Consider the following 23,896-nt stretch of genomic DNA (forward strand, 5'->3'; position numbering starts at 1 on the left):
ACACATGCTTCCAAGACCCTGGCCAACTGATGTGGTTTTTCAATTACATTTTCTCATCCTTTAAAATAATTTTGCGCTCTCATTGCTTGAGAACTTCCCCCTCCCCCTCATAAGATGGGAAGTGACTGCAAGGAGGAAAAGACTGACCAGACGTAGGTGAGCATCATCTACATAAAGAGAAAAGCACATACAGGAAGAAACACACAGAAAAGTAAATGATTTTTTCTTTTCTAGTCTCTGTTTAAGGATTTCAGAGAGGACATTTGTAGCAATAGATTCTGGTTGGAGACCTGCAACCAGGTGGCCACTGCTGACAAGTTACCAGCCAGCAGCCTGGCAAGGGGAACCATTCATGTGCCTGCTCTCAGCTTGCAGAAAGTGCCCTTCTCCACTGGAGATGCAATACTTAGCATCTGCTGCATCACGCGTTGTGTGTGTGCCTCCCTCCCCTGCCCTCCAGCCCAGTAACTCTGAAGTCAGGAGTCAGTTTTGATCAGATCTGACAGAGGAGCAGCAATCCTGAATGTCAGTCAGGTTTCTCCCCTCTCGCCAGCTATATGTTTTTATGAAAGTCTGAGAGGAAACCCTGTCAGATCAACCTGTGTTGGACACTAGTGACTCCACGTAGGGGAGGGATCTTATAAACATCCCAACTACAGGAAAAGCTCCCCGCTTTAGCATTTGCTGGAGCCCATTAGCTGTGAAACACAGGCTCATATGAAGCCTGTTTCCATATCTCCAATGCACGCTGAACTTTCTGCCGTCTTTTTACAAACAGGCACGAAAGGACCTAACAAGATCCTTAAGTCTTCCCTTCCCTGTCTTACTCCTGTCCTGTGGGCTCCCCCATGGCCTTGGCTTAGCTGCGGTATGCCAGGACTGGTAGGGCCTCCACTGCTCTTCTCTTCTCCATGTCTCTCAGCTGGTCCCTCTGCCTTCCCACGCCTGTGGTGCTGAGGTTGGCAGTGTAGCATCGAGTTGGGGATGTGGGTCTTGGCTGCTTTCCCCTTTTCTGGCATTGGGACAAGTCAAGCAAGGAGCTGTTTCTTGGAGAAGATGAGCTTCCCAATTCTAGATCTCCTCACCCGGAGACACTTTGGAAGATTACACCCTTATTTCAGTGTTTTATAGGAGTTTTGAACTCTTTGGCAAGTGTGACCTCCACTGGGAGGGCCAAACCCTTCACAGTCTGTCCAGAGCCAGAATACCTAGTGATGCACAGCACATCCATCCTAAATGGAGACCTGCATGTTCCTATCTCCACCTATAAACCTAGTGTAAGAGCGGTTTCCACTGGCCAGAGGTGCCATGAGGTGCCAGCTATTCACAGAGGATAGGCATAGGGTTGAAAGCATTCAAATTATGGTGGTGTAAAAAGTTTCTGCTCATCAGCCAGGTTGCAGGAATGACCATGTGATTAGTCTTAACCCTCTTCAATTGTAAAGGTAACATGAAGCACCCCAAAAGCAGGCTACTGGCCTCCACGCAATAAATTTCCCTGATCAGCTATGATGTGGTAGTGTGTTAAATTACAGGTTACACAAGTGCCCTTAGCAAACACTCTGAGTCAATCGGGATCCCCAGAGTTTTAAGAGTAGGAAATGCTATTTATAGTTTCTCTTTTCTGGACAACAGGCTTGAATACTTAGAGAACGTTAGGCTTTGATTTATAATCTCCAGTAGTCTTGCTAATAATAAAGAATCTGCCTTTGTTAAGTCGGGAACTGCCCAAGTATTTTTCCCCTGTATTTTATTTTAAAAATCTATTTCAACTCAAGAACAAATGTACAGCAGTATTCTTATTTTTAAGGGCTAATAATTGGCTTGGTATAAAGGCAGGTGGAGTCTGGGGTGGGGGGGCGATGCCCTATTAAAATCCAGGAATATAAAATCTTAAGAAGTTTAAATACATTTGTAAAAGATCAAGTCTGTGTTGTTCCAGTAAAGAACTGAATTGACCATTCACACGCACCCAGCCTCACATACACAGCATGTGTATGTAAGCAGTTTCCTAAAAATAGCCCCAAAAAGGCAAAGTGACAAAAGCAACAGCAGAAAGAGGTTTCATGAATTCAGTCTAGAAGTGCTCATTGCCAAAATAATAAATGTAACGACTTGGTATTTCTGTAGCATCTTTTGTCTTGAATGATCTAAGTGCTTTGCAGGCTCAGGAAAATAAAGACATTGTGTTCTTTGCAAATGCAGTGCAGCCATCTCTGCATTGGGTCAGGATGCAGCAGGTATTTGCAACCAGCCAAAGTACAGCCTTGTTCTGAAGAAAGAGTAGCCTTCTCCTTTCGGACCCTCTTGAGATGTTGGAGGCTGGAAGAGCACCGCAGGCAGAAATGGCTTGGGGATCCCTCTCTAATGCCGCTCTGGCAGCACAGGGCCATGGGATTCCCTCTCCACCGGCCCTGCCAGCAGCGCAGGGCTTCCTTTTGCTTTCTCAGGTGAATTACAGACTCAGAAGGTCAAGCAGAAATCAAAGTGTTAATGAGTTTCCTGAAAACTTGCAGCAGCAGAGATGGATGTGCCCAAGAGGAAGCCTCACCCAGGGCACTCTTGTGTTAGCACCACCGTCCCTTGGCTCTGTCCCTTTTCGGTCGTGGCAAAGACCAAGTTCTCACTGTAGCTGGGACTGGGAGTGCTGCCTCATCAGGACTGCCATCCCACCAGGCTTAAACTCTCTAACTTTCATGCTTATTCTTTTCCTCTGGATTTTAAAACTGAGCCACAGTCCCTTCTGTTTTCCTTGGTACAGGCTGTATATCAAACCAGGGGAACATTGTTCATTTCCTCTGTTATTTTTATTTTTAGCTTGGTTTTATTTTTAGTGTGTTTTATTTTATGTTAGCGTGTGCTGGGAAATGCCTTGGCATGTTAGAGGGAAAGGTGCTGCAAAACAAAATCTGCAATGTGTTTTTATTTCCTATATGATTGCTCTCCTCTGCTAGCCTAAAAGTAGGCTTAATGTATTGAAGGGGAATCTGGTCTGGATTTCTTTTATATGGCAAATAGGTGTCAGGGAGGAAAAAAAAAATCAAATGGATTTTTTTTTTTTTTTTACACATTAGCAATTGCTAATCTTTATTTTTATTCAGCAAAGAAAGAAGTATCATTTCAAAAGCAGGTTTTGTTTGTTTTATTTTCTTTCCCCCATATGCTAATTTTATTCAGGGTCAGATCATGAACTACATCTGTGCTGGTGTGAAAATCTGTGGGGACCCTGGCTAGAGGTGCTGGCGCTTCCTTTCCTTCCCGCTGAATGACTTGCTGTGCCACCTACCCTGACTTGGGATCCCCCGTGTTTGGACCAGAAAGGGAGGACAAGTAGGAGGCAGAGGAAAAGCATGGCAGTCACTAACAGGAGAAAACGCAGATGGGCTAGAAAATGCTTGCTTCGAAAAGGTGTGTCCTGGACATGTAGTGCTGCCAAATGCCATGGGATGGTGACTCTACTTTGTCCTCAGATCACGGCTGATAAAATGGTGCAGCCCCCAGGTGCAAAGGATGGATCCTCTACCTTGAGGTCCCAAGGTCACCCCTGCATAGGCTGAGGCATGCTAGGTCAAGACGTACCTCCGTCCCCACTCTGTCCTCCAGCTAGCGCCTGCTTGGGCTTTTCTTTATACGCAACGCAGCAGGCATTGAGAATAGTTTGGCCCTGAGGACAGCACATGTTGTCTGAACAGCTGTTCCTACCTCTTCCTCGGCAAACACAGCCTCCTCAGGACAGCGTGAGGCCTGTTAGAACAGGTTACGTCTGTCCTGCACCATGCACATCCTGTCCCCTTGAGCTGGAGGATAAAACCTCCAAAGAACCAAGCCCAGTATCCTGACCACCACCTTTCCTAGGCCGCTGGCCCACCTCGGCCTTTGGCTCTGCCCTTGAGACCTCTCAAGGTGCCTCTCCTCTGGCGGCAAAGCTGTCTGACCTGTGGCACTTCTCTTGCGGGTCACTGACTGGCTGACAGGCACTGGTGGCCAAGGCTCTACCACAGGACTTGTTCCTGTCAACTGGTGGTTTCACTGCCCAACATGGGGATGGTAATGTGACTGCTTCTTGAATTTAATGCTTTGTATATGCTTTTTTTAAGGACACTCAAGGCGTCATCTGCCTTTCCCAGAGACTAGCTAGTCTCCTAGAAAAAAGTATCTTCCAACCCTAATTTTTTCCACCAAATTGATCCTGAGAGTTAAACAGATCAGCCAGGCAGCTGAGAAACAGGGTGGTTGGTGCCACATCAGAGAAAGGACTACCCAGTCTGATAGCTTGCTTCCAGATATTGGCAGCCCCTGACGCACAAGGCCTTCCTTCTGTTCTCCCCATGTCCCGCGAGGAAGGGAACGAACGTTGGGAGGGTCTGAGGTTTGCCTACAGAGACTCTAGGTGTACCGCTGCCAGCCAGCCTGCCCCTGTTCTACCCTGCTATCCCTAATGTCATGTACAGGCAATTGCATTTTCCCCAGAAACTGGATAAAACATGTCCTTCAGAAGGCTTTTTTGTCTAATATTACAGACTCCAGAAGGTCATGAGTCCATCTTCTTTCCTACTAAGCTATTCTTATCTCCAGTAACCCTCTCTGTTGGGAACCTGCCTCTGATTTCAAGATGAAAGTTGTCTGTCTTCCACTCCAGTCACTGGCTTTTGTTCCATCCTTATCAGAAAGCTCCAAATGCCCCCTGCCAGCAGATTTCTTTTCTGTGTGCGTATATTTGTATAGAGTGATTGGAGCCTTTCACCATCTCCTCTCTGTTGTGATATATAGTTTCCGCTCCTTAAATCTCATAGTCTTGCAGGCCAACTGTGAATTCTGCTTGCAACTCCATTTCGATATCCCTCTAGTATTTCTACATCCCTTCTGGTTTTGTTAGTGCCATTATGAATGCTATGTACAAACGCCAGATCTTTTCCTTCCTTCTTTTGGATGGTGTTCTTTTTGCATCTCCAAGAACCCTGTTATCCTTCTGGCTACTACGCTGCACTGAGAACACAGACAGATGCGTCTGTCTGCACTGATCCCAAAGCTTGTTGGGTGTCTACATTGCACTGGGATAGCTGGCCCCACTGTCTCTGCAACAGCTAAGCAGAGGCCAGGAAAGACTGTAAGTATTTAGTGAGCACGTAAAAGTACTTGCTCTGGATAATCTTCTTCCCTCCCTTGTTTTGTGGATCAGGAGCTTCATGAGCCAGAGGTGCTGCCTTTGTTTAATAGTGTTTAAGGAACTTTTCTTTTGATCCTTTTTGAACATCTGTAAAACTTTAGCACCTGCAGCAACTTGCAGCAAGGAGTTCCAGTTTTTGACTGTCCACCGAAAGCAGAACCATACTCTTCTGTATGCATGGAACCGGTCACCTGCTCTTCTCATTTGAGATCATCTACTTCTCATATTGGAAGAAACAATGAACAATTATTTCTTATTCCCTTCCTCCTTGCCATTCAGGATTTTATAGGCCACTGTTGTATCCCTCCGAGTCATCTTTTTTCCCATCTGTTCAGTCGTTGCTTGTCAGATGGTGTTCTTTACCTCTGTTCATCCTTAATGGCCCACAACATGGCATTATGTTCTCAAAGTGGAGAAGTGATTCCCTGCAGATGCAGTGATATGAACACCTCCACACCTTTCACACCAGATTGCAAAGGCAGAAGGGATATTTATGAACAAACATCCCAGTGAGAATGAATCTTTCTGAGCCTATAAGCTGCACACCAACATGTTCACGCAGCCCAGAGGCACCAAGCACAGCCTAGGTACTGTGACAAAGCTGAAGGCACAATCACTGTAGAAATGCTTTACTGGGAGGAGCTCATAATTCATTAGGAGTCTCATTAGATGTTTATAAGAGAAAGCTGGACTAAGATGTTACTGTTTCTCAGGACAAACTGGTGCAGTCGCTAGTTGCTCTAGCTTGTTGGTTGGGTTTCTACCCCAGCTGTACGCTGGGTCACCCAGAATAGCCCCGCTGCTGGTGACATGATGCAGCCCCAACATGGGGACCACATGGGGACCAAGAATTGCCCAAGAGCCATATGAGGCTCAAGATCCACCCGTTGTCCCAAACCGACACCAGTGGCCCTCTCAGGAGCCCATTTCTAAGGTGCTTAGCAGTGTTAGACTGGTTTTGTTAGTGAGCTTTCAAACACATGGCAGAGTTGAAGAGGCAGGCAATAGAGTCCAGGTCCTGGCTGCTACGTGATACATGATTACAGAGCAATCTGTTTGAATGAATACATTCTAGCTATGGGTACCGGTCAAGATCCTGTGAGTGGGGTCCTGGAAAGAAGGATATAAATCAGAGGTAAATCCTCTGCACCCCTAGAAAAGATAGGAAGTGGCGGAAATAAAGTATAGCATGTTGCCCTGGTGATAGGATGTAGATAAAGGTGGTCTTTGGGATAGTTGAATATGCGTCCTTGAGGAACTGAAAAGATATTTGTTGGCTGACCCTACAGGTAGGAGAAGGTGTGTGGCATTCTGGTTAGTGTTGGTCAGACAGACTGATTGGCAGACAAATGAATGTATACGATCATATGTGGATGGATGGATGAATGGACAAATATGTAATGGGTGGATGCACAGATGAATTTATATGGTATTGCATGGACTAGTGTAAATGATAGTGTCTGTCTGTTTCTGTGACAAAGGCCTGAATGACTATACTGAAGTTGTTACCTCTAAATGAAAGATCATAGGCTCCTAGTCAGGTGCAGGTAGAAGATGAAGGGCCTTTGCTATAGCTTCCATCTGGGGCAGCCGAGAATGCAGCGAGCCCCCTGGATTGCTCTGCAAAGGGCAGGCTTTCTCTGTACTCCCTCAGCCCAGAAGCTGAAATAACCCCTCCCATCACTCCAAGGACTTCCTCTGCACTGCCAGTGCTGTCCTGTGTTCTCTGTACTGAACTTCAGCATCAGTATGGTATGGGAGACCTATTCTCACAGACTCTTTTGTGAGGCATTTTGTCTCCAGTAACAGGAAAGCACACAGCCTGGCAGATAAATTGTACCTGTGTGCTTGTCTCATGATTGATAGATAGGCTATCTTCCTTCAGGAAAGATGGTATCTATCAGGAATGATGAAGTTACAGCTGATTCTTCCTCAGATTGGGAAATGGGCTAGAGTGAACTTGAGATCCCATTCAGCCTCACTTTCTGTGCTTCTGTGAATCTGTTTTGGTGCAGCAAGCAATAAAAAATGATGGAAAGGAACCATTTGACAATATATAGAGACGGAGTTCTTCTTGCTGCTTCTTGCACATTTACCACTCTGGCTATGAAGAGGCCAGCAGGTCATTTGGCATCCTACTGCTCGCTTTTCTCTATCTGTGAGGTAGGTGACAGTGGATGACTTGCAGGGATGTTACTCTTTGCCAGTTCCTTTGAGAGTCGTGTACAAAAACAAACATCCGGTTCTTGAGATGACAATCTCAATGAAGATCTTAGTCAAAAAGCATCACTGCCATTGGGTCTGTACATGCATCCTGCTCCCATGAGGATGGTTGCCATCAGCTCACTATATTAGTGTGAGACCTTTCCCCTTCAAAAGCAGCATACCTGAAAGGAGAAGAAATTCCTGGTATTTCCAAAATACCTTCTCTCATTTCCTAATTTTCCTCTTTCACCAGACCTCTTCGGGGTAAATATCTTTTATCTCACTGATATTCAGTGGTAGAATCCAGACTCCACCAGAGTGCATGCATTAACTTCCATCAACACCTCTTCTTCCCCCCTTTACCCATGTTAAAGTTGGAACTTGCTGATAAGGGCTCTTTGAACAGCGGTCTTTGGGTTGAAAGCTTGGGTAGATACCTGAGTAATTTATTGATGATTTATTGTGCCTTAGGCAGCTGCATTGTATTCAGCTTGGCTTAGTTTGAGTTGGGTAAATCCATCAGTATTTTCTGGGTTTCATAAAATAATTGTGTCTACTAAAATGCAGAATTTTGACTCTTCAGAATTTGGTTTTTGGAAGAGCAAAAAGATCTCTTTTTACCAGCATTGTCACCATTGGTTCAAGGTGTTTCATTGCTGGCAGTGGCTTTCTGCTCTTATTATAGAAACATGAAGGCTCCCAATGGGAAAGTTTTGCTATAGGTTTGTAGAATTGGTCCCATTTCATAACAAAGCTCTTATCGTTCCAGAGCAATTAGAGCCATCTCTAAACTGATGAGAATTTCACATATTTCCAGATTTGAAATTTTGTTTGATGTATGAGTTATGAAACTTAGAGAGCCAGAAAATAATGCAGGCTGGTGCTGATGTGGAATAAGTTAGGAGAAAAAACCCTAGTATTTTGTAAAAATGTTGTTGACAAATCGTTAGTCTGGGCTTCAAAAGATGCTGAGATAAAAATGGATTTTTTTTTTGATGTTTCATATAGAAAAAAATATATTGGCTTGTTGTAAATCATATGTGGCCTGAATCAAAAATGGACGAATGTCAGGAGTTTGCAGCTGCGATACAGGGATTTGATTTATCATCAAAAGGAGAAAGAACTCCTTCTTGCTGAGATGAGACCTGGGCTAACTACACCATTTCCTCGTCCAGCCATCATTAGGGTGTTCCAGCTGCTGGGAGCAATGATTTATTCCATCACATTACCCGAACTGTGGTAAGGCATATGGACCATGATGGTGCCAGGCCAAATAGTTTCTTTGTCCTGGATTCATACAGCATCAGGCTCAAAGGCATTCTCACTCATATATTGCAATGATAGTGGTGGTGATGATAAAAGAAATGATCAAGGCAAAGTTTGTAGGGAGAGATGATTTTTTTTATTAAACTTACTGATATATTTGAGAAGAGCAGACAGCTTTCAGTGATGCAAGCCTCTCCTGAGGTCTGGAATAGAAGTATCAGACTTCAAAGCTATGTACAGGTTGAGAAAAATTTCTCAGAGCTTAAGTAGATATGTATCAGATCATCTCCAAAATAAAATACAGTTGGTATTTAGGGGATAAGGAGGCTGTTAGTTACAAAGAGAAAAGGGTGATAAGTTAGCTAACATTTGGGACAAAGCAGGAGAAAGCTAGTTATTTCTAAAATCTATATGTATACACACATATAGAATATATGTATGTATACATATGTGTGGCATATATTAAAAGAAAGATTTCTATTTCATGTTATGTTACATAGTTATGAATCTCTTACATATAACTATATATACCCACATAATGTATATATAGTAATAAGAAACTTGCTGATCTCTTGATCTATCTTTTATCAGCATTGCTGGTTACGCTTCCAAGTTGCTGGAAAACCAGAATATGCCCAATAGTAATGCAAATGATCAGTGCTTCATTATTTGTTATTTAATAATGGCATTGTCATCCTAGACAATGTAAGCTCCATGCTCTGTCATCACTCCACCAACGTGAACAAAGTTGTGCTAATGATGCATTTGGCTTGACAGCACCCTCTCCCTATCCAGCACTCGGATGAGCGCATGCTCCATAACTCATCACAACTTCATAAGCAGATGAAGTTACGTGTCCCGGGGCTCTGCAGAATCTGACGTGGCAACTGTCCCGGCACTGATGTAGCCTACGGCCTTTTGGCTAACCCACCGCTCATCTTCCAGCCCAGCTTCTTGACGTGTGGGTTGCGGCGGGCTGTGACTTGGCTAGATAATCTCTGTGTGCCTGGAGGCATCTGGGGTTAAGGACTTCCTTACTGTGATGTGTCAATGCATCCCCAAGCCCGGGGTAGGAGGGAACGGGTTACTGGTCTTTGCCTGGGGTTTCTTGCAGTTCCCACAGCACAAAAGCGGTGCACAGATCCCCGTGGACTCTGTGTGCAGAAAGGCAGGCTTTGCCAAACAAGGCCTAATTTTCTGACTGATGAGGGAGGAGATGGGAGGCAAGAGCAAGCCTAAAAAGAAAAGCAACTCAGCCCCTCTCACACATGCATGTCCAGAGACACGCACGCAAGGAGTCTGAGGACAGGGGTTACATCACGGGGAGGTGGAGTTCGAGATGAGAGTGGGTGTGTGTGTGTACGTGCATGTGCTGGGGGCACAGGCAGGGAGCAAAGCAACCGCCTGGAGAAGGTAACTGGGGGAGGGGAGGGGAGAGGGCTACAATTGGTACCAGATGCCCTCAGAAGCTAATGACCTGACAAACGCTGCACTCGTAAAACAAATTCTTTAAAAAGGAAGCAAATGGAAATATAAGCTAGTGAAAGAATTTGCAGCAGCTGCCCTGAAACCATTTCTCACTTCATAAACAGGTCTGCACTGAAAAAACAGCCTTTTTTTTTTTTATTTCTTGTTCTCCTTTGTGGTCCCTTCCCTGTGCCATTCCTCCCCTCTGCCTGTGCCCACTGGGCATTTCAGAGCCATGAATGAGAATGTGCCCTGCAGGTTTCCACCGTGACTGGTTCAACAGGCTTGTACAGAGTTAACAGCACCTTGCGTTCGCTTATCGTCCATGCTGGCACCTATTTTGCATCTTCTGTTGGGTTTCTATGTGTGCATCCTTGCTGGAGAGATTGAGCAAACGGTGGCAGTGCAGCCCCTGTCTCCCGTGGGCCAAACATAGTGCACAAAAATTGTCAGCAGTTGCGTGTGGAGCAGGGTAGGCCAAGGAGCAGAAAGGGGGACGTTGAGGTGCTCCTCCCTTGCTACTCTCCCCAGTTACTGTGTGAAACCGTGGGGAAGATTCAGCCAGCAGCACCTCTGCTTAGGAGGGGCTGCTGTCCATTTTAGTGCCGGGACATGTAAAAAGCCAGTCCTGACCACAAAATACCCAGGGCATTTTCTTGTGGGAGCTGTTATATTAGCCCCATGTCTTGGCCTAATTCCATCCTGGGTAATTAATCTACTGGCTGTACTTCACTGATGGAGAACTTAGCCCCCTGGCCAGCACTCCCCTCCACTGTGGGACTGTTTGTGATGCTTAATTAATCAGTACCAAATGGCTGGTCCTCGGCAGGAAGCTGCTGTGGCAAGGAGGGGAGTATTTATTTCCTGGGACAGGTGATACATGGCAAGCTTTCCCTGGTCCCCCGGTAACTTGCAGTGGTTCCTGGGGGAGTATGTTCTTCCTTTTGGCTGTATCTTGCCTAGGGAACAACATTATTCTGAGATATGGTCTTTGCCCCCAAGAGCTTGGCATCAAAATCCACAAGATGAGTAGGTTTGAAATGCTGCATGGGACTGTGGGGAGAGCAGGGCAGAGCATCAAAGCAGAGCGGGAGGGAGCAGCGAGATGGTGACCAGTGTGGGGTGCAGGGGAGAGCGGGGGCTTGTCCAACTTCCCTTTGCCACCACAGATGCTCTGCTGTGACTGCCTGTAGCTTGGAGGGCCAGAGTTGCATGCGTGTCCTCAAAGAGGCAACTGGATGCTCCAGGTCTGGAGTGTGGGCCTCAGGAAACCTAGGAGAGACTGTGGGACCGTGAGGGAGGTCGTTGTGTGCCCGGCAGTTTGAGCAAGCTCAGTGAGCAAGTGGTTTTGTGAGGTGAGGAGCAAGTGGCTGTACATCCACAGCCATGTGAAGTTGCATCTTATGGATGGTTCTCTAGTATCTGAACTGGTTCTTACTCTGACTGAACCCTTACCTGCAGTGGGAGCATCATAGTGACGCTAGCTCATAGGGATTCTCTGATGGCTAATACAAGGTTTAACATACCTGTCAGCCCTTCTGTCAGCAGGGGCTTTAAAAAGGCCTCTTTGTCTTTTCTTCCTGGCCATCTGTTGTTACAAACCTTGTCAGAACATAACAGCACTGGAAGCTCTTATCCCATGCTATGTTTGATTGAAGTGGAGGTGTGCATTCAAAAGTTACCAGAAAGGAGAAATGCCCAGTGTTATTGCCTGAGCTTTGTTGCCTTAGGAAAATGCAGACCTCTTGCTTCCCGTTGTCTGTCTCCATGCACACTAGTGCCTCTGAGAGACGCATGCAAGAGCCAGAATGTACGTGTGAAGACAAGTGTGAGTGACTGCAATCATGTGAGTGCTCCCAAACTGTGTCCTCCCTATGGCATTGCAGAGCTCAGTTTCAGGAGGTGTCTTTTGCCACAGATTCTCTGGTGGTCAGTGTGATTTGAGCGTATTGGAGATCTTCCCTCTGTCAGACAGAAAACGGGCAGTACTTGTAAAGTCTCTTTCCTCTCCCATCTACGCATTTTCAGCCTGGCTGCCAAATCTAGCTGGTGCTTGATAACACGTTCAGAAGTTGTTATTAGGGGACAACCACACACATCCATGCACAACTCATAAACTCATATTCCTCCCTATGTGTAACAAATACACACTCATCCTTACACATGCATGTACACACTTGTGCACAGTGTGACTGCACGAATGAAACCAAAAATTGCAATACAACTTCACAGCCAGTGTAGATTCACATGGACTTCTGAGGATGGGCATTGAATCTGAAAACCTGGTCCCATTGCTTTTCTTGGGGAGAAGTTCTTAGAAATTGTCATGTGTAGGGGCTGTTTTCCTGCCAAAGAAACTGTAGCTCTTTCAGAAAGGTGATACAATAACTGTTGTTTATAGTTTCTCATCTGTTACCCTTACTGGATAGGCAAACCTGCCTGTCTTCTCCCCCTGACTTCCTTCCCCTCAGTCCACCTGCACCAAGCATCACAAGGTCCTTTTGTGGCAGGTGCCGTAAAGGCTCTGTATGCCCCCTAAGACAAAGGAGCTTGGGTAGCCACACTAGACAGCTCCCTAGTTCAGCTGGGAAGAGAGCCTAGATTTTTGAAGGAGTGCTCTTAGACCATGCATCTTTCCATCTGCTTGGAAGGGTAGCATGGTGTGCAGGAAGGTGTGTGTTGGGGTTGGGCGGAGATCTAGCCGAGACAGAGCTGGGAATAATTACCCTCAAGGCATCATCTTCAAGAGATTTCCAAGCCTGGGACCGAGGCATAGGTATGCATCTCTCTACGTGCATCTGCAAGCCTCTGAGCATCCCAAGCAGATGCCACCTGAAGGGAGTCCCTCCTTACTGCAGAAGCACCAGGACTGCTTTGTTGAGCCTTTCTCTTTCCTCTTCCACAGCTGTGCCCACCGTACCTGTGCAGAGCCGGGAAGCTGCACACACCCAGTGCTTGCTCACACCGCCACCCTGAACTGCACCTCCAGTGGTCCAAGGGACATGGAGTGTGTTGTTTCCTGTGAAAAGGGATTCGTCCTCCGCTCCAGCAATGGGAAGAGCCTGGGCTCCATGCAGGTGAGTGACAGCAGAGCAGATATCACCTCATGACCCCCTGGACAGACTTAGTTAAGAGAGACTTCAGCACCCTGGGGTGGTTGGGAATGACCCCAGGACACCATGTAATTGCAGCCCTGGGCTCCTCACAGCTCAGCCAACCAGCCTTAGTCCAGTCGACCCTCCAGAGCTGGACCTCAGTGCCAATGGCCGGTGCTTCTGGGGACCCCTCTGCAATCTCTGCTGTAGTCCTTCTAGCTCCCACAGCCAGTGCTGCGCATAGACTGCGTCTCTTCCAGGCTAAAAGGAGCCGTATGTGTGATGTCCTAGGCCAGATAGTGACATGCTGAGTCTGTTCCTGTAGAGGCAGAGGTAGATGCTTTCTGTTCTTTTCATGGGCATTGCTGGGAGGATTAAATATCCCTGGGACATTTTCTCTGTTAAAGTTGAAGTTACTGGCTCAGGAAAAAATGAAGTCATTTCAGAGCGACTAAATTTAGAGGGCTGTAGATGAAAAGACGGCCAACAGGGCCAGGAGCTTTTCTTCCTATGTATCATGTTGCAATCAGTGCTGCCCAAGCCAGCAGGGCAGCACAGAAGTCAGCATGAAAGAGTTCAACCCACTTTCCAGTGGGCCGGGGGCTGCCTTGTAAAAGCCACAGCCAGCTCCATGCTTAGACATTGACTGAGGAGACCTGGGACTGACAGGTCCTTGGGAGCTGAACTCCCTCAGATCTAGGCAGTCACCTTGGCAGGGTTAGGGGCACAGTTTGTCCTGTCCTTACTCTGTTCCTACAGAGAGAACAGAAACCTCTAGGGCTGAGCTGGCCCCGCACACCAGCCCAAATGAGAGGGTGTAAACTCCCATGAGGTGGAGACAGATGGAGGTGAGACAGGAGATGTAAGCAGGTTGGGCTTTTTTTCCCACCAGAGGGTTGACAGCGTTCATGTCTGGCAGACACGTTACTCGTGCTACAGCAGCCAGTGTTTACCAAGGGGTGAGGTGGGCGCTGGAAAGTGAGGCATGACAGAGTGCAAAGGGGCAACTCGAGATGCCCCGCTTGTTGCCCATGTCACTTGGAAGGTTATTAATTACAGGACCATACAGTTCCGCAGGCCAAGGCAGGCCTTTAACACACACCAGTGTGTTCACAAGGAAAACAAAATGTTCTCCTTCTCCTCTAACATGAAACCACACTAAATAAATCTGCTGTGGGTGATAGTTTTTCGACATTTGGCAGTGAGATGGGAAACTTCTCGACAGAGCTTAGCCTTGTGGTTGTCACAACAGATGGCAGCTTACAGGTGCCCTGCCTTGAGCCCTGACGTGACATTACCTCTGCTTTCCTACCTCTGCAGGGGGCAAGAAGGGACAGCATGAGGGCTCTGAGATGGGACAAATCTTTGGTGGGATGTAGTAACACATAAATTTTTCTCTGATGAGTGCTGCTGGAAGAAAAGAGGTGCCCTATTTTGCTTGTCCATAGAGAGGATGGAGTAGGGTGTGGTGCAGCCATCTACTTGGTCTCAGGACCCATGGCTCAGCACATTTTCTCAGTCTCTGATAGTATATCTGTACTCATCTCAGGATATTCTGGGAGAAAATGTGCAGCTCTTCTCTGGGCATTCTCTCCACATGGCAATGGACTGTGGGTTTGTTTTTTTCCTCGGCAACCCTGCAGATGCATCTGTCCTCCACCCAGCAGTACTAAGGGAAGAGCATTACCAAAAGGGTTCAGTTACAACATGGTCCTGCCATGCACTGGAGAGTACCAGACTCAAATTTAATACTGCCCTTTAAAGCCACCACATCCAGGCCTATCTGTTCATTTGAAATGTATTGGCTGGGAGGACAAATGACAAGTTTGACTGTATAAGCAACCTGATTGTACTTAACCAATAAACGGATATCAGCAATAGTTCAGTGAAACCTATTTGTACTGCAAGTTCTGTCCAAGAACTGCTGAGATAGTGCAGATGGTCTGAGAATGGAAATCACAGCACACCATCATACACTGCTTTGTTTTGACTAAGTGCATAGCACACACTGGTTGTGTTTAGGACTGGGATCACTGGCACTTTGGAATCAGATTCTCATGTGGTTCCCCAGCTATATAAGAGGGGCTGTGTAATTATAAGTTATGAATGAAGTTATATGAACCTCTAATTTCAGTGGTGTCTGTGGGCTGAGGCATGATAGAATCAGTGCATTTGGGGGAGACCAGTTAACAGGAGAGCTGCCCACCAATGGTTGAAGTAAGACTTGATCTCGTAGGGGAGGAAACTGTAGTGCACAGAGCTGGGAATAACTTGTAGCTCAGGAAATTGTTGTGTATCTTTAATTTCTTTTTTTCATGACGTGCTCTGGTATTGCTTAGACAGTGTGTGTGTTCAGCTAGCATTTTGGGGAGTCAGACAGCTAGAGACCAGGTATTACAAGGTCTGTAATGCAGATGGCTTGCATGTTATCTTAAAGACCAGTCACTGCTTCTGCATTCCAAACATCACATCATGAACAGGTATGTGCTTTACGCTGTACCACACTGGGCTCCAACTCAGTGTCCGGAGGGGAGTGTAGCGATCGGGAGAGGAAAAATGGGAAAAAGCATTTCTCGTTCCTGAAACTTGGGCCAGCCCTTTTTGCTGTGGTGGCAAAACAGTAGGCTAAAGCCCAGTGACAGGAATCCAATGGAGCCTTGCTTTCTCCGTAGAAGGAGATGGTGCTGACGTGCAGCTCAGGGCAGTGGGACAGATCTGTGACTTGTGACCCTGTTGACTGCGGTGTCCCTGACCAGTCACATGTGTTCTACGCTGAGTTCTCCTGCCCGAAGGGGACCACGTACCTGAAGAGATGTTCCTTCTCCTGCATCCGGCCAGCTAAGCTTCAAGGTACAGTCTCAGGTGCTGATGTATTTAACACCCCTTCCCCCTTTTGGTGCCACCTTTTTGTGCCTATCCCAAGTTGTTCCAAACTGAACTTTGGATTTTCCTGTTATCCTGGCTTCTGCCAGCCAGTGGAGCTCTTAGGAGACCTCCTGAAATGAAAAGCATCCGTCATCCTTGAGTGGAGATGCCATAGCGTGGGGGTACTCTGTGACTCCCCATCCGCCAGCTGGCAGCTCACATCCATCCACCTCAGGGTGCAGGGATATCGCCTCCTGATAACTGGTGAGGTCCTGGCAGGCTCTGGCATTACAGAGATGAGGAAAGCACAAAGTGTGCAGGCAGGCAGTGAACACAAACAGAGAGGACTTCAGAAAGCCAAAAATGTCTTGCTGCCTAGTGGCTATGTGAAAGCATGCGATTGAGGAGGCTTGGGGCCTTACAAAGCCATAGAGCCTGATGCCCACAGCTACAGAGCAGTCTCAGAGATGTGCACCACCCAGACACACAGCAGTCCTCCAGACATGCCATGGCCTGGCTTTCATTCTGCCGACTCCATCAATAGCCGCAGGAATGTTTTTAGGCCAAGTCAGAGAAAGAGAGCTACTGTTCCTGTCTATAGAAGGCTGAGCTGGATGGGATTTCGGGGGTAATTGCCTTGACAGCTTCAAGCATTGGGACTTTATGTGAGTTTCCACCAGCGCATTTGCTCTGAACAATCACATACAACAAATCATTTTAATGGGTGCCCTATTTTACAGAGACATTTATAGCTGAAACGTATGAAAATCATTTGCTTCTTTTTTTTGGTTAAATCTAAGGAGTAAAAACTGCAAGGAATTAAGGTCTCATTTCATGACAGGGGGGATGCCGGCTGATCCCAGTGTGAGCTGATCAAAGCGTAATGTGTGAACTACAGCTCGACAGGCCAAATTCTGTACAAACCAATGCCATTGCCTTTGGCGGGTCAGCTGAGGGCAGAGTTTTAATCTGATATTTCACTAACAGCCTCCTCTTGTTCCCACTGAAGTCAACGGGAGATTTGCCATTGGCTCCCTTGGCAGGAAGGGAGGCCCATCCATAGAGCACCCTGGGTGACTTCCAGCAGCTGACACAACTCCTGGTGGTGTTAAGCCAAGGCTGTTGAGTCGTGCGGGTAAATTCAGAGAAGCCCAATTGATTCCGCTAAGCTGTTGAGGCAGGAACGTGTCTGCTTCTTGTTCTCCCCAAAGACTTGCATCCTTATGGGCAGTCTGTCAATGCTAGTAAATACTAAGAATAGACAAGGAAAAGATTACACGAGCCATGCGGCTTCTGTTGCGGAGCTCGGAGGCGGGAGAAACCCGTACAGCCTGATCCCTGGGAGCGCAGGCCCGCTGGGAACACAAGCCCTGAGTGGAGGCACTGTCTGAGGCTGCCAGTCGCTTGGCCTTTTCCAAGAGCGGTTGTAGACAGAGCAGTGATCCTATAAAAAGAAAGTGATGCTTGAAGGGAGTGTGGAGAAATCTGGCCATACAGAGAACCTGCTCTAGAGGCCTGATCCAAATCTTTCAGTAGAAAGACTCCCATTCACTTCAGTCTAGCTTTTTTTTTCTTGCTCAGCAGTTCCCAGGGAAATGGCTCTGGCCTGGATTCAGATCTACAACGCGTGGGTGATACAGTCCTGGATGCCTATCACAGGCTCCAAGTGCTGTGCAATTTAGGTCACCCATTAGCCAGGCCTACCAGACCCTCTGTTTTCTAGACAGACAATGAAGGGCGGCGAGGGGGGACCATGATACTCAAATCAAACCCTTTAGAAACAGGCAGTTTGGATTCCCCATCACACCAGTTAAGATTTCTGTATCCATTCTGATGGTGCTTTCTGTTTTGCACTGGATACGTAGCACAGAGTATGACAGCTTGTAAGGGTAGGTACTGAACAAGCTGCAAAAACTACCTGGAGAAAAGGTACATGACCTCAACTACATGCAGCAGATAGCTGTCATACATAAAAGCCTACCAAAGGCTCTTCTGAGGTGTCACTGGAGAGGGGAATTTTAAGAGAGAGATTTGGGGAGGTTTGCGGAATCAGGGTCTTTTCTCCATCCCCTAGAAGTCATCCCTTTCCCCCTCCTGTCTGTGTTCAAGGGATTCAGTTTCTGTCCCAGCCTGACCAACCACACAATGAGGTCCTTGGTTTTCGTATTTATTGCCTTTCTTGGCATCAATATCCAGCCTCAAGAAGAGGGGATTTGCTGGTTCCGTTGAGCTTCACTCACTTCCAGGGATCCACCCCTGGTTATGCTGTAGTCTGAACATGCTGCTTCTCTCTTGGAGTTAGGAATGAGCCAGTGGTTGACCTGCCTTGAGGATGGACTCTGGTCACTCCCTGAAGCCTACTGCAAGCTGGAATGTGATGCTCCTCATGTGGTGGCCAACGCCAAGCTACTGGTCCCACGGTGCCTGCAGGGGAACCATGACGTGGGCTCAGTATGTCGCTATAAGTGTAAACCTGGATACCACGTGGCAGAGAACGCAGTGGGCAAACCTAAGAAGTAAGTCTGTGATGTGTCTTTTCCCACTGTTCTGCCATGTTTCCTTCCTCTCCATTTCTAACACTAGCAAGGTCATTGAAAGGAGAAGAGGTCACTGTACATTGGCAGCATTGCAGAGCTGATTTGGCTGGTGGGGTAGGTAGAAGGCAGAGCAGTTTGCTCTCATCATGCACATGCCATTGCTTGAAACATGAGAGGCATTCCCCTAGTTTAGGTCAAAGTAGGTGGGAACAAGGTGTAAGCTGCCATTACACACATGTACGTTAAGTGCTTTAACCTGAAGTATGTGAGTTGTCCTGCACACCTCAATGTACTTTTCACTTGCTGAAAATTAAGCGTGTATGTGGAAGTGTCTGTAAACTCTCAGGACTTCAACTGGTAATTAGCTAATGATGTAATAAGATGCTGGAAGACTCTTGGAGTTGCTGTCTTTCATATAAGCGATAAAACATAGATCATGAGACTGAGGGTTATGAGAATAAATGGCAATATTCTGTAAGAGTTATCATCTTACCCTCTGCATGTCTTGGCTAAATTTAATCTCAAGCATTTATATGTCAATTAGAGAAGATTTTCCCAGTGCTTCGGGAAAAATTTCTTGTGTTTCGCTAGCTCTGTGCTCAGCCAATTTCATGACGCTGGGGGTAAAGTAGTATTTTGTGCACGACACCTCCAGCTGAAGTCTCCGTTGGGTATGGTCACCAAAGATTCTGTGGCACTGGCCAGGTCCTCCCCAAAGTCTTGACACTAGTCAGATAATTATGTGCTAATTGTTTAATGCCCCCTTCCAGTTTTAATTGGATGCAGGCTTCATCTCTGCTTTGCTGTCAGGTAGGGTTGTTGTGCACTAGGAAATGGTTGCCAAATTTCTTGCCTAGTAATGAAGGCAGTGGTTTCTGTAAACAGCTTTTCACAGTGTTAGGATTTCTTGGGCCAAGGAGAACTGTATGAATTATGACTATGGGTATGATCACATGGATTGCTTTGCAAACCATGAAGCAGCTTGCACGCCTGTGGCATTCAGGCACTGGACATGCAATCAAATCAACGCAGCTTGCCAAGTTAGGCCATCTCAGCTGTACTGCAGCAATTGCTGGAAAAAAGGATGCCCTCCGGAAGTTCCCAAGGCTCGTTTGATGTGTGTGTAACTTCTGTGTAGGTCTGAATAGCCTGTAAGATAAGCCAAGGAAACTCATGCAAAATGGTCCTATTTTCAAGTTTGCTGTTATCACTACTACTAACTCATCTAACATCTCTGAAGGTAGATTATGATCCTATTGCATTAAGCAACAAATATTCACAGAAACAGAAAATTCATCCCTTTCTTATCATGTGCAAGATTCAAAGCAAGAGCCTTTCTTTGGGAATGTAAATGCTGGTATACTGTTTCATCAGGAGCTCTGCATATATACTCAGGAGCAATGGAAACCCACTGGCAAGTGTAGTTCCTGGCAACTATTAGCCAATAAGCAAGCTAGGAGATGGCTAGATTGCTGGAGATCCTTCTGGTGTATCAGCCGTGGCAGGCACAGGATCAGAGCTGCCAAAGTGAGGGATTGCTTTCATTGTGCAGGACTGTTTCTGGAGAGAGTCTTTGGAGATGGTGACAGAGAGCTCTGGAAGGGGCCGGCACTGGTAGGGTGCAGGTTCCTGATATGCTCATGAGGGATCAGGGTCTCAGTTTATGACTCAGCCATCAGGTTTTTGAGTGTCCTGAAGTCTCTCTGGGTTCTTTCTGGGTTCACCAAACTGAGTTCATGATATATTGTTTCACCATCATTCATCCACCCAGCAAGCACCTGTCTTGTTGAAGGATTTAGTGCCATGCAGGTGTTTGATAAGCACCTGAAAGCAAGATCGTCTATGCCACTTAGCTACTGGAAAAAAAATGAGAAATCAGAAGTGATCCATGACTAACGCCCAAGACTTCCCATGTCAGCTAAATGGCCCAGTGATGAGTGTATAGCCATGAATATATTACCCTCTGGGTTGTTCTTCTAGCTCTAGCAATCATGCCTTGTTTGGAGAGTGAAGAAGGAGGGAGCGTAACCTGCAGCCTGCCTTGCCAACAGCTATGGGGCTCAGACCATTCTCCTGGGAAGGCAGAGATGGAGCAACTTCAGGCTCCAGAGGGCCTAGGAATCAGTCCACTGTGGCACTGTTTTAAGAACCCTGAGCATGATCATTTCCTTCAAGGACAGCTTGTAGGCACCTTCCTTCAGGGATAAACTCTGGGTCCCCTGTGGACTGAGACAGTTAAGCTACAATGTTAGCAGGCACTCAAACCCCGACCCCAGGGCTCAGCGTTATCTCTTGACTAGCTGCTTTTTTTGGGTCAGCCTTCTTCAGTGCCTTTCTCTCTCACACACCTTGTAAAACACCATGGCTGCTACATGTGGATTGGGGATCCACATCCTGAGACTTTGCTCCTAAAAATGGTAGTGCTACAGTGTCCACATCGTGTAAGCCTGAACCCTGGAAGGCATCCAGCTGTCACTGTCCAAACCAAGATGCTCTTTTACACGGATGCTCATGTAATTCCCACTTCTGCTTTACTGATTGAATTTTATGGCATGGGCAGGCACTTACTCAAGGACTCATTCCGCACCACGTGCACTGTTTTTTTTCTTTTAATATCCTGATTGCACCCCTGCATTTCCTAGGGAGTCAGTTTCTCCAGCTAATAAACTCAAGGTGGAAAGAATTTCCTAGTAAATGATGCTGCTTGTGCAGTTGCAGTATGCAGCACATCAGGGTGATCAATGCACAGCTGAAATGCCTCTGATTTTTGAAATTTCTTGTCCCAGTCTGGAGGCTTTAAAAGCTTCTGCAATCTTTGTTAAAGTACATTTCCCATTTGTGGAAGGGAAAGAAGATGAAGAAATTCATTGTCTCAGAGAATACAGGTTTATCTGTTATCCTAGGTGAGGAAACGCCCTTCAGAAATCACTGCTCATGAGCAAGGGATCTGTGAGGAAATGGTGACTGTGTAATCAAGATTCTGGCAAAGATTTGTTGCCTTTCTGCTGGCATGGATCATCTGACTGATGATGCTGGCAGAAAGAGTAGAAGCTTCTTTGACTCTCTCTAAAGGAAATCTGTTATCAGCTGGAAGAGCCCGGGTAACAGCCTGGTTTCCAGCTGCTGAGCTATGTCAGTTCAAATCCCAAAATAACAGTGGCAAGGAGAGCTTTACGTGTGCACTCATGCTTTGCGATAGGCAATGGTTTGCCTGCGTCACTCTTGGCAGTGATGGAAGGGTGCATAGGGGACAGTCATGGCATAGACTAGGTCCTTGTGCTGGTTTGGGCTGGATGAATTTCTTGCAGGTTGAGGTGGTGGGCGAGTGGGAAGTCAGGCTCTGAATGGACATCTGAGAGATTTGGAAGACCAAGGAGGGTCAGTTTATGTCAATTGGAGAAATAATTGGGCTTTTATTAGGAAACCAGACTAACTTTGAAAGGCTTCCCATTTTCTTGGGTCAAAACTGTTCCTAAATGGACATGCTCTTTCAGAAACCTGTTGAGTCCAGGCCAGCCTCAACTCTGCCAAAAGCCTGCTTTAATGGAAGAATCCATACACAAGGTTGAAATTTCTCAGATTTACAGATGCCGTGAACCAGAAGGGTATCCTGATCCAACCCATGCCTAGGGATCTCTGTGAGATACAGAATCTGATCTGCAGTTACCTCTCCACACATGGCCAGGAAAGCACCCCCTAGGGAAGATCCATTAGGCTTCCAAGGCCTCTCTTCTAGGATAACCTCTGTGCAATGACAGCACCACCCCACCCACCTGCATCACTCAGAGCAACGAACCACCAAGGAGCGATGCTCGGCATTGGCCAGAGTTGCAGCATGAAAAGTAGCCAGTCTGGAAGTGAAAGGTTAAGTGCTTCAAGGAAAATGGGCATCCCCCCAAGTGGTTGCTAATTGTGCATCTACCACAAAGTGCCATAGGAAGCAGCTCTTCAACAAGAGTAGCTAGGACATCCTTCCTGAGGCATCCTGTGGGGAGCGGTACTCTAATGCTGGGGTGATGCTCTAAGGGCACGGACTGAAAAGGCAGCTCTCATCAGCCATTGTTTCCCTTGCCTGGTGCAGCATGAATTCCTTGGATTTGAGAGACTGGAATAATTTTAAGCTGCCTTTGTGAGGGGATGAGTCCTTTCTGCTAGCTTGAGGGAATGAAATAAATGAGAACTGGGTGTTCAGATCTTTTCAGGCAGCTTTGCATGTCTCAGACTACATTCTATCTCCTGTTCCTGCTTCCTTCTTCCCTCATCACTACCGCTTTCCTGGGATTCGCCCTGTATGTCCAAGAAGGCAGATCTGAGAGTCTGGCAAGACCTAATAGGAGATAAACTGGTAGGACCAGTAATAACTGGTACCTTGGCCCCTCACCAGAGATCAAGGGAGCTACAAGATGACCCAGCCAATCCAGTCCCCCAGTGAACTTTCATGGAAATGTCGGCCCCTCCTCCTCCTCTCCCCGTCCAAAGACTGTGTGGGCCAACGGCAACCATGAAAGAGGGAGAGAGGTGGAGGAATGTGGAGGAGAAAATGAACTGGAGTGAGTTAGCAGACTGAGGGCTGGAAACACTTCAGAAAGATCATAGCGGGCAAAGCAGGACAGACTAACCCAAGAGCATCAGAGTTTAGCAGGGCACTGGGCCATTGTATATTTGTGGTGGGTGCATGGGTATGGGGTGCTCACTTCTACTGCCCACATCTGGCCCCTTCCAGATAAAAGGCAAACACACATGCAGCTTATGGAGCCATAAAGCCAGGTAAAGAAAACACAGGCTGTCAAATGGACTCTCATGTCATTTCCACCTCTAAGGCCTCTGATGAAGATTTACAGCCCAGGTTGCCTAGGCTGTTTGGAGAGAGGGGAAGAAAGCAGCAGAAGTCCTACAAGCTGGCATTGCTTTCTTTTAATTTACCAGCAAAGCCTCTCTGCTTCTCCCCTGTTCTTTGTGAAGCCATCGGTCTCCTACCATGGGGAGATGAGGTGGACTTTGAAGTAATTTATCACTGTTCCTGTATACTGCACCCAGTACTCCAAAACCTGGCCACTCCAATACACCACTGGATCCTGGCCAAACTCCTGCATGCACAGCTCCTGGAGCTCGACTAATACTCATGCCTTCACATCAAACACAGCCCTCGCTGGCCTCAGACGTCTACCCTGCCTCCTTTACCCATTAGACATTGGATTGCCCAGTTGGAGGAGGAATCTTTGACTCTGATTTTCCTGGCTTCCTTGTTAATCCTCAAGAAATACTGCTAACCCAGATCAGAAGAAGTTGGGGGG

At 46.9% G+C, this 23,896-nt stretch overlaps 1 protein-coding gene across 1 annotated transcript in view; it reads left to right on the plus strand.

Annotated features, from left to right (window-relative positions):
* Positions 1 to 23,896, plus strand: part of PAPPA2 (pappalysin 2) — a 119,685-nt gene that overhangs the window by 60,992 nt on the left and 34,797 nt on the right. Inside the window, exons 14-16 of the mRNA XM_064515609.1 lie at positions 13,011 to 13,182; positions 15,873 to 16,050; positions 18,368 to 18,581. Coding sequence (XP_064371679.1) covers positions 13,011 to 13,182; positions 15,873 to 16,050; positions 18,368 to 18,581 — 564 coding nt within the window. The remainder of the gene's footprint in view (positions 1 to 13,010; positions 13,183 to 15,872; positions 16,051 to 18,367; positions 18,582 to 23,896) is intronic.

Source organism: Dromaius novaehollandiae, chromosome 8, assembly GCF_036370855.1.
Source record: "Dromaius novaehollandiae isolate bDroNov1 chromosome 8, bDroNov1.hap1, whole genome shotgun sequence".
In the NCBI taxonomy this organism is placed as follows: domain Eukaryota; kingdom Metazoa; phylum Chordata; class Aves; order Casuariiformes; family Dromaiidae; genus Dromaius; species Dromaius novaehollandiae.